This window comes from Chinchilla lanigera, unplaced genomic scaffold (assembly GCF_000276665.1).
Source record: "Chinchilla lanigera isolate Chin_1 unplaced genomic scaffold, ChiLan1.0 scaffold00038, whole genome shotgun sequence".
Lineage (NCBI taxonomy): Eukaryota > Metazoa > Chordata > Mammalia > Rodentia > Chinchillidae > Chinchilla > Chinchilla lanigera.
The window spans coordinates 21,149,370-21,163,226 of record NW_004955439.1 but is presented as its reverse complement, the minus strand read 5'-3'; the positions used below and the strand labels follow the sequence as shown (position 1 = coordinate 21,163,226).

The 13,857-nt window shown below is 37.9% G+C and overlaps 1 protein-coding gene across 1 annotated transcript in view; it reads left to right on the top strand.

Moving 5' to 3' along the window:
• Wtap (Wilms tumor 1 associated protein) overlaps positions 1 to 13,257 on the top strand; it is a gene marked incomplete at its 5' end in the record, with an annotated part of 24,510 nt that extends 11,253 nt beyond the window's left edge. Inside the window, 3 exon segments of the mRNA XM_013517328.1 lie at positions 3,125 to 3,303; positions 9,410 to 9,564; positions 11,994 to 13,257. Coding sequence (XP_013372782.1) covers positions 3,125 to 3,303; positions 9,410 to 9,564; positions 11,994 to 12,577 — 918 coding nt within the window. The 3' untranslated portion in view covers positions 12,578 to 13,257.
• Positions 13,258 to 13,857: the final 600 nt, after the last annotated feature.

Here is a 13,857-nt window from a genome sequence, read left to right as displayed (position 1 = left end):
CCAGTAAGAATGGCTAGCGTTAAGAAATCAACCAATAACAAATGCTGGCAAGGCTGTGAAGAAAATTCTAATTTTAAATCGGTGGATTGGGCAATTAGGCTATGGGCCACTTTAGTGAAACTTGTTTCAAGTGAGGGTTGGGGCAGAGCAGGATTGCAGTTAAATGAGTAGCGGGTGGTATGTCAAACAGACATGGGTAAGATTATTTAATAAGGTTTAGTTAATACTAAGAGTGTCTAGGTGGTAGTTATACAAGATTGAGAGAGTTTAAGGTGAGACATTTTGGAAAATGTTTAGGCTCTAGAGGAGCTATAAATGGGAATTTAGAGATAGAGAATTCAAAGGGTAAAAAGGTTGAGATTAAGGTGCCAAAGGAGGCGGGAAGGAAAAGGTTAAACAAATTTGTAGTTGAAGGGACTGAGCTGGGCCAGGAGCATTCTCTCCCTATCCCTTTTTGAATCAAAGAAACAATGTAAGGATTGCAGTCTACATTTCAAAAAGGAACTTACACTTTTATCTTCAGTGTTACAAGTTAAGCTAGGTGTTAATAAAAAAAAGTGTCTAGGAATCTTTTATTTCTCTATAGGTCTTCTGTTTGCCTGACATACTTACTTTCTCTTTAAATGTTTAATTACATAATTTTAGGGATTGAACCCAGAGCCTTGTGTTACATGATCGGCAAGGGACACTAAACCATGCCCCCAGGCCTTAATTATGTAATTCTTTTTTTTCTTCATCTTTCCCAGGTCACTTGGTAGTGTTTGTGTGTTTTGTAATACTGGGGGGTGAACCTACCTCCCAATTTAACCAATGAAAGTTACTGATCTTGACTTTTTTTTGTCCTGAGACTGGAAACCCTGGCCTCAAAACATACTAGGAGGACACTGTAACACTGAACTACATCCCAGCCCCTTGTTTGGATTTTTTTATAATGCTTGTTTAACTTTGTTTTCATGAGTAAACATCAGTTTTGCTTTTCTCTGTAGATTTTCCTATTTTCACTTTTTTGTTTGAGACAGAGTCTTCCTGTATAGTTCACACTGGCCTCACTGTAGTTTACCTCAAACTCAAAACAATCCTCCTCAGCTTCCTAAGGGCTTTCTGTTTTCCTTTTTCATTTTCCAGTCCCCTCAAAATAGTTTAGAAATAAGCTTGACTTTTCCCTAACACATGGAATTTGTTTTAGGTGTATGCTTCTCTTTACATGACCAGAAAATACTATTAGGATAATGCAAACATAAATTATAATGGAGTCCAAGTCAGTATTGTAGACACTGTGTTTTAATTTGTTACCACATGATGTAAGCTATCAGACATGCTTTATTCTTCCTGCATTAAATTTTATTGTTTTGTTTCTTCTTTTCTCTTTAAAATGAAAAACAAAATTTTATATGTATATACAAGGATAGCTGGGGTAGGTGTATTGCTGATGTCTGTGATACATTGTTTTGGTTTTTGAGACAGCATCTCACTTTGTAGTGCAGACTGGCCCTGAACTCACTATGTGGCTCAGGCTGGCATTGAACTTGCTGCAGACCTCCTGCCTCAGCCTTCCAAATGCTGGATTACATGTGTGTGCCACCATCCCTGTCTAAATTATTTTAGTAGTTAGCCTTACTTTGAAGAAGCAGTTGTACTTGTTTAAAATGAGTTGTACTTTAAAAACCTCTATTATAAAGTCATACATTTCTGTTTGTACCGTGAAACAGTAATTAAAAATATTTTAATGCAATTATTATATTTGTGCCTTATTTTAAATGTATGATAGAAAATCTTAATTTTTATCCTATTTAAGCCTTAGTGTGGAGCAGGATTTTGGAAACAGTTCTACTTTCGGTATGGACGGATGGATTAAATGCTTCATATTTTAAAAAATATTTTTATTGTGCTAGTAAATAGTATAGCTAAAGTCGAATTTGAAGGTTCCATATGTAAGTAGAGGGGTCCTGAAATGATAGAAGCAGCTCTGGACCTGGAGTCAGGAGGCCTGAGAGCTAGAATTTTGGTCACAGCACTAGCACTGACCTACTGTATCTTTGGGCAATTGCCATGTTTCATCTCTCAAAAATTAGCATTTTGGACTAGGTCAGTACCTTCCAGCTTTATAATTCTCCGATTCAAATTACTTACAGGGGAGGAAAATAAATTACACACTTTGTCTTGACTTAGGGTGCTATTGAAGTTGGCTATTATAAAGTTATACTGGCAACTTAACATAGCTGTGTACCTTTTAGTTGAAACAATACAAATATGTTTAAATTATAATTTTGTTTCTGGGCCAGGCATGGTGGTGCATGCCTATAATCCCAGCACTCAGGAGGCGGAGGCAGAAGGATTTTTCTGAGTTGAAGACCAGCCTGGGCTACAAAGTGAGCTCAAGACCAGCCTGAACTGCATAGCAAGACCCTGTCTCAAAAAAGCCAAAAAGAAAAAATTGTTTCTAGTGTATTTTTATGTAGAATAATTTCATGAACAAAAAATACAAATGAGCCAAGATTTCACTGGCTCTTTTATGATTGATAATTTAAGCTTGGTTTTCTTTTTCCCCAGGGAGGTGTCAGGATCTGTAGTAAAGCTGGGAGTGGTGGCACATGCCTGTAATCCCAGCACTTGATAGGCTGAGGCAGGAGGGTTGTTGTGAGTTCAAGGCCAGCCTCAGATACAAAGTGAGCTCAAGGCCAACCTGAACTGCATAGTGAGACCCTGTCTCAAACAGACAAAAAACAAAAAAGGATCTGTAGTAAATACAAACTTTGGTGGGGGTGTACCACTTTGGTTTTAAAGATGTAGCTGCTTTATGTAAAAGTCCCAAATTTGGAGATACAATCAGATGGACACAGTATCTATGAATACTTCTTTTGTGTGTGAATTCTTGTTTTTAATTTGTACTTTTGCTGGAGGTTTTTTTGTTTCTTTTTGATTTTGTTGCGCTGAAGATTGAACCCAGGGCCTTGCACACGTGCTGTGCTGTGGAGCTGGACTTCTATCCCGTAGGGAGAATTTTAAGATGAAAGGGTATAAGGTTTAATAAATGAGCTGATAAATCAAGTTAATGAAGGGGTATTTCCCTTACCTTACATATTTCCTTTGATTTGGTAGTAATTGTTGCTTTTGCTTTGCACAGACTCAAATCCAGTACCTCAAGCAAGTCCAGCAGCCGAGTGTTGCCCAACTGAGATCAACAATGGTAGACCCAGCGATCAACTTGTTTTTCCTAAAAATGAAAGGTGAACTGGAACAGACTAAAGACAAACTGGAACAAGCTCAAAATGAACTGAGTGCCTGGAAGTTTACGCCTGATAGGTAAACAAATCATACTCCCCAGTCAAGACTTCCCTGACAGTCCCACTACGAGAAAGCTGTGGTGGGACAGCCAAGTACTCGTTTCCACACCAAGACTCAGACTTTTTGAGCAAAAAAAAAGCCACATTCTTATACTGTGCAGCTTGTAATGGTTAATGTAAAACTTACCAGATGAGCCTTGTGTTTCAGCTTTTTTCTCTTCCCCTTCCCCTTGCTTCAGAGGCCTGATGCCGTCGGACTATTCCGAAGAAGAGGCCACCTTCGAAAAATGCCCCTTCTAGAACATGTAGACACTTGAGAAATGTTTCTGTTTGAAGAAAATAGAGGGAGAAACAGAAGTCTTTAGTCTGTGGCACACTGTGTCTTCAGACAGTTGGAGGATTGAAAACCTAGAGATTTCAAATCATGAATTGAACATGTAAAATTCCAGTTAAATGTAAACACGGAATACGCATCGCTCTTAACCTTGAGCACAGTGACTTAGAGACAGTGTATATCAATTTTGCCAATAAGACTGTGGACTTCATGATTGTTGTTGAACTTCTGGGTCAAAACTCAAATGAGGTGAATTTTGCCTTTGAAGGGTTTATTGCTAAGAACCAACTTTAATAGTCATGAGAGAAATAACAGATGTTGGTAAAGTCGTACATATATTTAACCATTTAATTTAGGGCTCTATATTAGTTAATAGAGCCTAAATCAATATGGTTTTAATCAATGGTTTGTTCTTTGAATGGTTGCAAAAACTGTAGATAATCTTAACTAAGGACTGTACAAACATGAAGGAGTGGTATCAAATTTCAGGCTTAAACTGTTTGAAGCATTATAAACATTCATTTCACAACTAGAATGTATAAGGATATGGGCTGTGATGAGACTCACTGCATTATTTTTTTAGTAGTGAACTTTATGAAACCCTGATCCCATTCGTCAGGCACATGTTAAAAGAGCATTGTCTTGGTGTTAGTGGGGGAATGTGTTCCTTCATTGTATTTGGGCCTTTTGTGTTAACATTTCTGATATTAAATTAAATGTGCCTTGAAATAGTTGTTTTTTTTTTTTTTTAAGTTTAAGGAATACTATGATGATTTTGTTGTACTTTTAACAGTTTAATTGGGGGGTGCTACAGAGAGCAGATTGATTTTGGAAAATTGGTTGTGCTCTTCAAAGTGAAGGAAAAGATTGTCTCATTTTTAAAAGACCTTTATTCCAGCTGGTACATAAAAGACAAGGAGAATTGACGCTTGTTACATTTTGATACTTTGTCCCTGGATATTGCGGTAGAATTAATGTGGGACAGTCTCACAGGGTGCCTGCCGGAAGATTGGGGAAATAATGTGTTGGAACTGTGGGCTGGTCTAAGTGAGACATTTTTGTGAATTGGGGAAAAAACAAGTTATAGTGACCATTTCTAGCAAATTCATTTGATCATTTAGATAAATGAGGCATTATTTTCTTCATGTTTCCATTCAATCCTGGAGGTGAATTTTTTCGTCCGATCATTCTATAAGTCACCAATTTGAATTTTCGCTTGGTGATAATGAAGTCTAAGATGAGTGGAAGATAAATGTTCCAGCTTGTCCCAACGTTTAAGTGCATTTTTAACAAGGGTGACTTAAGTTCTCTATTAATCATTCAAATCAATTGTAAGTATCTTGTATGTTTGTGCTTAGAGAACTGATTGTGGGAGAGGGTGGGTTGAAGAAGTGGTTTGTGACTTTTCAGCAAGAAGCTTGTTTCTAAAATTCTATTTGTGAGGTTTGAAGGGTAAGTAAGCAAATCTGTTTGAAATTAGTTTATGCCCATATTAAGTATTTTGTATTTATTTTACACCTTTTAAAACCATAGTAGCAATGCCTTAAGTATATTTTTAACAGGTCAAGTAATTTACAAAATGTATTATTAATGTATTCTCAAATTTAGCCATTTAGGTACCAGTCACTTAGAGGTATTTTATTAGAGGGCTTTTATTTTTTCCTTGAAGATAATACATGCTCATCTGTAAAACTGAAACACAAAGATATATATGAAAAATGAATGTCACTCCTGGATGTGATCTCCACCTTCCACAAATCTCTGCAGGAGCAGTAACTGATGTTAAACTGGATATCATCAAGATTATTTATGTGTGTCTGTGTGTGTGTGTGTGTGTATACACACACACAATCATTTTATGTATATTAAACAAATGTTATATTGTTCATACAGATAGCTTGCAGCTTGTCATCCCCCCACTTTGGGGCATCTTTTTAGTACATCTACATTACATTTTTAATTATTACAGAGAATCTCTGCTTTAATCAGTCATAGTTTAATCATCTACGGATGGTTGTTTTGTAAAATTAGGTTATATACAACCAGAGAACATTAGCTACTATGAACCTATCACTAATTTGGAACAAGTAATGATCAGTTGGTAATATTCAATGTGGAATAAATAATTCAAATAGAAGGAATTGGGGGATTATACTTCTTTTCTGTTTTGAAGGAGAAAGCTGGGTGTGGTGGCGCACGCCTATAATCCCAGTGCACTCGGGAGGCTGAGGCAGGAGGATAGTTGCGAGTTTGAGACCAGCCTGGGCTACAAAGTGAGCTCAAGGCCAGCCTGAACTGCATAGAGAGACCCTGTCTCAAAAAGACAAAAAAAAGAAGAAGGAGGAAGATTCTTTAAATTCTCTTGTCCAGTATTTAAAATATTTCATGATACATTTTAGAGTTTCGAGAGGGTCATGTTTCACTATTTTGGCAGTTTTCAGTTTGCATTTGATTGTATATGTATCTTTCTAAAACAATCTTGCTACCTTTACCTTCATAATTAATGTACAGTGTTCATTCCTTTTTATAAACCCCTCTCTTGAAGTATTTTCTGATTTATTTGCTTTGTTGGTTATTTGATTTTAAAATGGGTTGTTTTCAGTTCTGGGGAGCAAACCATCAAATCCAGGACACCCTTGGCACCTACATTTCTAAGCCTTTTAGTTATTTATTTTGAGACAGCCTTTAGTTATTTATTTTGAAACTTGCTAAAGTTTCCAAACTTGGCCTTCCTATCCTCCTGAGTAGCTAAGGTTATAGGTAATCACCACCATGTTTGGTGGGCATTCTGTGATTTTAAAAAAAGTATTCCAAAAATATTTGAATGAAAGAAATAACACTTTTCACTCATTTTTGAAACATTTATTGCAATTCTTCTCACTCATTTATGGTGCTGGGTCAAATTCATGTTTGACCCGCTCTGTCACTCAGTTCAATATCCAATTCTTCTTGTGGAGTGGAGGGGGCAGTAGTGGGGATTGAACCCAGCACTCATATGTGCTCTGCCATGACCCCCACTGTCATTTTCTTTTGATATGATGAGCACAACACAAATTTTACATGAGGTGATTAATAAAATGACATAGAATTACAGAACGCTTAAGAAAACAGTGGTTTTGTTGGCATATGTTTTGGTTATTAGTAATTTCAGAAATGATAAGATTATTTTAGAGCAGACATTATAGAAAGACAACTTTTAGCCAGGCAAGTTCTCAGGAGGCTGAGACAGGAGGATCACTGTGAGTTAAAGGCCAGCCTAAACCACACAGCAGGACCCTGTCTCAAGAAAAAAAATACAATTTTTTTAAACCAAACTTTTCTTTCAGTGGTTTTGAGGTTTTTGTATTATGTTAAGTCAGGTCACAAATTAATATATTTTACAGTTTATTTCTTCCTTAAGCTTTAGTTAATTCATATAAAGAGAGAGAGTTTCAAGGTTAGTTGTAAAACCCCAATGCTTGTATGCTTTGCAAGAAACAAAGTTGTTGGAGCATAGGCAACCAGATGGAAGGGAAGCCACTGTAAACAGTGATGTTTGTATGTTATTTCTTGATTGTTTGATTTTGAAGTGCTTATTCACTGGAGGGTAAAATTTGAGGATGCCAATGGGAGATAGGGGAGATCTGAAGCTGCAACAGCAATGAAGAATAGCCGCAGTTAGAATTGCTGTGCGTGAACCTAACCGTAAACCCTTATCACATGTTAATACTAGCTTTCAAGCCACTAGGGTGTCTTGGACAGTAGTAAGCCAGGTTTTACTTTACCAGATTTTTTTAAAGGAATCTCAGTTACCAGCTTTTTCTTGAATTAGATTAGAATATATGTACAGCACTTGCAGCACTACTTGAAAGAATAACTGCCAACAGAGCACTCCCAGTTTCAAATTTCTCAGGTTTGATGGGGTCCGATCTACTCTTAAGTAATGTATGTATGAGGCAATTAAAAGCCCCCTAGAAGAAGAGAATACTAGAATAAAAAAATGAATTTAACCAATAAAGTTACTGTGGACTGAACACAATGACAAGAATGTCTTACTCTCCCCGTCCAAGTCTCAAAGTTAATGTCAAAATTACATACTTAGATCTCTTAAAAACTGATCATTTCTGCTATTGCTAGGCTAAAAGAAGGTAGTAAATTTTACTGAGAAACTTACTTGGACTTTGAATTACACTTTTGCAATTGATATGTATGTGTATATAGGTTCTATAGTATATGGCAGTAGCATTTGGAAATAAAATGTGTTAATGGCACAATACTCCTAATTTGGCAGATATTTCCATGTTTGCATTTGATAAGTAACTATTGATCTTTGTGATGCATGGATGTGCTTTTATAACATCAGTAAAATCTTAACCACGAATCAATATAAATTTTTTTAAAGTTAGGCCTCAGTGCCCATTTGGCAGCTTAACCATATATTAATCACATAAAAAAAGTTGTATGAAGCCAGGCATTGTAGCACACACCTATAATCTTAGCGCTTTGGGAGACTGAGGCAGGGGGATTGTGAGTTCAAGCCTAGCGTGTACAATTTAGCACCTTATCAAGACCCTGTCTGAAAATTTTCAAAAGGGTTGAGGTGATAGATCAGTGCAAAGCCTGGGTTTAATCACCATTACCTCAATTTAAAATAAAAGAAAAAGCAGGGGATACAGCTCAGCAGCATAAGCGCCTGCCTGACAAGTGCAAGGTCCTGAGTTCGGTTCCCGGTACCCAAAGAAAAAAAAAATACCATGGTGGTACATGCCTGGAATTCTAGCACTGTGGGAGGCTAGGGCAGTAGGAGCAACATATTCAAACCCAGCCTGGGCAACTTAACAACTTTAGCCATACCCTGTCTCAAAATTTAAAATTATAGAAAGGGGTTGGATACCTTAGCTGAAGTCTTAAGAACTTGTGGCATAGTGATGCATTTCTATAATCCCAGCTATTTGGGCTGAGGCAGAAGGATCACAAGTTTAAGGCCAACCTGGGCATTTTAGCAAGATCCTTTCTCAAAAAATGAAAGGGGCTGCAGATGTAACTCAGTGGTAAAATGCTTGCCTAGCATAGGTTCAATCCATAGTACTGAAAAAAAAACAAATATTAAAAGTACCTCATTTATTGGAATAGCCATATTATTGGGAAGTATGAAAGGTGAGTGTACCAAAGAACTACCTGTTAAAGAGGACTCCTTGTATGGATTTGTCCTGTGAGAATAAATATATCTTGAGTATTACAGATACTTTAGAGAAGGTATTATAAATTAGCATGCATTTGTGATTGTTTTTACATGCACCTTTTCAAGAACTTCGGTTGAATAAAGCTGAGAATCTTAGTGTTATATTAAGACTGGTGTATTTGAGGTGTGTATTGTTTTAAATTGTTGTTACTATTATTTTGTACTGGTGAGTGAACCTAGAACCTTGAGACAGTCTTAAGTTGCCCAGGCTTGTTTCAAACTTGTGATCCTCCCTCTTGAGCTGCACGGAGTGCTTGGTTCATGGGCATATGCCACCACACCTGGCTGTATTTCAGATTATATTTGGGGATGAAGACAGATTTTTGATGTGATAGAAACAACAAGTGACTATTGGAGCACCTTTTGTTTAGGATTTCATTTTGCTCCTGTTTGGCAAAATCCTGAAATGCAGAAGAAGAACTTGTTCCTGCAAAGATGGTAAATAGGTTTGCATCTACTGTGATGTAGTTCCATTCCATTCACGTTATAGTTATTGCTGTAATAATTGTAAGCAAAGAAAGTTACAGGGTTTTGTCTGCACTTTGTGATGGTTGGCTCTTTCCTTTGCAGCCAAACAGGCAAAAAGTTAATGGCGAAGTGTCGAATGCTTATCCAGGAGAACCAGGAGCTTGGAAGGCAGCTGTCCCAGGGCCGTATTGCACAGCTTGAAGCAGAGTTGGCTTTACAGAAGAAATATAGTGAGGAGCTTAAGAGCAGTCAGGATGGTAAGGGGTTTCAAAATTTTTGAAAAATTCGCTTAATTTTGCACTGGCTTTACAAAACTGCCAGTTACAAATACTATAGGTTAGATTCTGTACGTGCTGTTCCTCCACCTGTGGTTATATAAAATTATGAATAAAACATTTCTAGATGTGTCAGCAAACAAAGCATTTAATTTTACAGGATTTTTTTTCTATTCTCTTAATTGCTTATTTATTGTTGAAATTCCAGAAGATTTTGTTCTTAGGGAAAAGATACTGTATTTAAGATGTAAAAAATTACCAGGTATGGTGGCATATGCCTGTAATCCCAGCACTCGGGAGGCTCAGGCAGGAGGATCGCTATTGTGTTATAGGCTACTCCAGGCTACATAGTAAGTTCAGGTCTAGCTTGATAGCAGACTCTGTCTCCAAAAAAAAAAAACAGTGACAAAAAAGGGATATAAAATTTTGTGTTTTGTGCTTTGAAAAGGAGGTACAGTGGTAGCTCAGTTTACAGACTTTTTTCTACGATTTTGGAAATGACAACCATGTTTGTGTTTGGGACGGTGGCCACAGTCACGTTTGTCACGCCATGCAGAGTTTGCATACAAAAACAGAATTAAGTTCCTAAAGTCAGGTACCACTGTATATCTTTAACCATTTCTCTTATATCTTAGAAATATTTGGTGATTTCCAGGGGTTGAAAATGTAATTGATGGCACTTGTTCAGGTCCTGTTTAGCAAATAAGAGATTTAATAGTTATATTTGCTAAGGCAGCCAACTTTTATTATTATTCTCCTTTTTTGGGCAAGTATATCTGCATCCGTGCTGCTTTTTGTTTGTGAAGATTGATAATAAGAAACATAGCCAAACTGAAAATACAGTGTGTTTTTTTTCCTTCACATTCAAGTCCCTTTTTCCTTCATTCTTTTTCCCTTTGCTCTTTTCCATGTTCCTGCTATGTCATGTGATCTTCAATAAGTGTAGCTACTTACTATATTTAAAAAGTAGGGCTGGGGATATAGCTCAGCGGCATTAGCACCTACCTGGGAAACGCAAGGTCCTGAGTTCTATTTCCGGTACCAAAAAGAAAAAAAGAAAAACTAGCCAGGTGTGGTGGCATATGTATGCCTGTAATCCCAGCACACAGGAGGCTGAGGCAGGAGGTTTCTGTGAGTTTGAGGCCAGCCTGGGCTACAAAGTGAGTTCAAGGCTAGCCTGAACTACATAGTGAGACCCTATCTCAAAAAGACCAAAAAAAGAAAAGAAAAACAGAATTAGCATATCTGATTAATTGCAAAGAAAACCAGTAATATCCTTATTTTGTTATTTTGTTTGTTTGTTTTTGGAGACAGGGTCTCACTAGGAAGTTCAGGCTGACCTTGAGCTCACTTTGTAGCCCAGGCTGGCCTCGAACCCGCAGCGATCCTCCTGCCTCAGCCTCCGAGTGCTGGGATTACAGGCGTGCGCCACTACGCCTGGCCAGAAATATCTTTAAAACTACTTTTTCATTGTGATTGTTCTTAGCTCTTACTACTTATAAACATGTTAAGTAGGAGGTTTTGTAGAGAATCTCCAAAAATCATTTGGTTTTCTTTTTTATTTGTTTCTTTTGGTATGTGGGACCGTGTTTGATTGTTTTCCTTTCTGTGGTGCTGGGGATGGAACCCAGAGCCTTGTGCATGCAAGGCAAGACTCTATGCTGAGTCACGTCCCCAGCCCTGTGGGACAGTTTTTGGTGAGAGAATAGGCCTTTTTGGAGGATTAGACTACAGGACCACCGTGTCCTAAGGGCTGAATCTGCTGCAGAGCTAAGACGCTGGCTAAAGGTGGAGAGTAAGAGCACTGGCCATGTTGAACCCACAATAAACAAGGGTTGGACTTCTGGTCTGTAATCAGTTACATGTAAAAAGAGTGAGTTGAATCTAGACAGGCTCGCTGACCTGAACTGAATATTAGTCCAGGCTGGCATCGAATTCATAGTGATACTCTTGCCTCCTCCCAAGTGCTGGGATTACAGATGTGTGCCACTACGCCCAGCTTTGAATCAATTTTAAGTTAACTGACATTGCCGGGCATGGTGGCACATGCCTGTAATCCCAGCATTTGGGAGGCTGAGACAGGAGGATCATTGTGAGTTCAAGACCAGCCTGGGCTACAAAGTGAGCTCAAGGCCAGCCTGAACTACAGAGTGAGACCCTATCTCAAAAAAGACAAAAAAAAAAAAAGTAAACTGACATTTGAAGCATCTGTCTTGCTCCAAAAATCTCATTCCTAAATGACTTTAAAATTCCAAATAAAATATGTTGTGGTTTTAGAATTGTACTTGTTTGTAAAATTCGAAATTGTAGTGAAGCATTAATTGCCTGGCTTTGTGGCGCACTTCAAATTAATATTTTTAAATGCATTTTTACAAGACATACTAAAGTAGGTTTGACTCTCCTTTGCACAGAACTGAATGACTTCATCATTCAACTTGACGAAGAAGTAGAGGGCATGCAGAGCACCATTTTGGTCCTTCAGCAGCAACTGAAGGAGACTCGCCAGCAGTTGGCTCAGTACCAGCAGCAGCAGTCTCAAGGCTCCGCCCCAGGCACCAGCAGGACTACATCTTCGGAACCTGTGGAACAGGCGGAGGCCACAAATAAAGACTGCAGTCGTCTGGCAAATGGACCGAGTAATGGCAGCTCCTCCCGTCAGAGGACGTCTGGGTCTGGATTTCACAGGGAGGGGAGCACACCTGAGGATGACTTTTCTTCTTCTCCAGGGAGTGGGAATAAGGCCTCCGACAGCTCAGAGGAGAGAACTGGCAGAGGAGGTAGTAGTTATATGAACCAGCTCAGTGTGGGGTATGAAAGTGTAGACTCTCCCACGGGCAGTGAGAACTCTCTCACACACCATTCAAATGACACAGACTCCAGTCATGATCCTCAAGAGGAGAAAGCAGTGAGTGGGAAAGGTAACCGAACTGTGGGTTCCCGCCATGTCCAGAATGGCTTGGACTCAAGTGTAAATGTACAGGGTTCCGTTTTGTAACATTTTTCCAGCAAATTTTTATACAGTGTCATTTAATTTGGGAGAAGATACTGTCCAGAAAATTAATGCATACTTTTGTCATAACTTGCCTTTTTGTGGGTGTGTATTTTTGTTTTGATTTTTTTTGTGTGTGGTTTTTTTTGTTGGTTTTGGGGGGGGTTCAATACCTCTACCACATTGGAAATTGTATTCGTTAATTTCTTTGTTGCTAAAAGGACATTTTGTGTAGGGTCAAGTTATTTTTATATGCATTAATGTGAAGTTGTAAATGGAAATCTTTCCTTAAAGTATAACACAATGATGTCTGTATAAATCTGTGTCTATCTAAAACCTGTGCTGTGTAAGGGCATTCTTACTTACGCTGTTATATTCTTCTGCACCATTTGGATTTGTTAGAGTAGATGTGGGTTTATGACTGCCAAGTTTGCCCAGTACAGTAGTTTTTATCACTAAAAGTTAGGCTTGTTGATGGAGTCCTATAGTAATTTCCATGTTAGATAGTTTTCCCCACCACACATCTGTGCATTTTCTCTTAGGTGACTGAATGTTTAAGAAACGTGTGTGCATAGTTACTCAGTTTTTATGAACTGTCTTATCCTGTTAATGCATATTGCTCTGTGACTCCAGTATATCTTACCTGTACTGACCAAACCTGAATAAAGATTTTTATTGTAACTTCATTAATTTTTTGTTTTCTGTGTGTATGGCATTTGTCATTTATTTTCATTAAATTGCTGAATTTCTGGTTTGGTTTTGTTTTTTTGAGACAGGGTCTCACTTTGTAAGACCTATAGTAGTTCAGGCTAGCCTTGAACTCACTCTGTAGCCCAGGTTGGCCTCAAACTTGTGGAGCTTCTCCTGCTTCAGCCTCCCAAGTGATGGGCTTACAGGTGTATGCAACTACGCATGGCTGAATTGCTAATTTCTTCATCCTCCTAACATACCACAAAGATGAAATTTTAAGTCACTCCATTTGTCAGTTTTGATTGTGCACATTTTTGATTGGTGTTTTGAAAAATGAAGTTACAGAGTTTAAATTATTTCTCTGACATACAAAAATACTGAAAGTATAAAAATGTCAAAAGGAATATTCACCCAAGTTATTTTTAGGGCTTAATTGAAAAGCAGAATTTTAGTGACCTGATCTCAGGTAATTAGTACATCTGTGCAGCAGTTACTAATGTTTTAAAACACTGGCCAATATTACTGCTTTTTATTAACCTATCTACAAGTATTATATAGTCTGTGGAAGAAAATGTTTTAAGGCGTGTGTTGGTTAA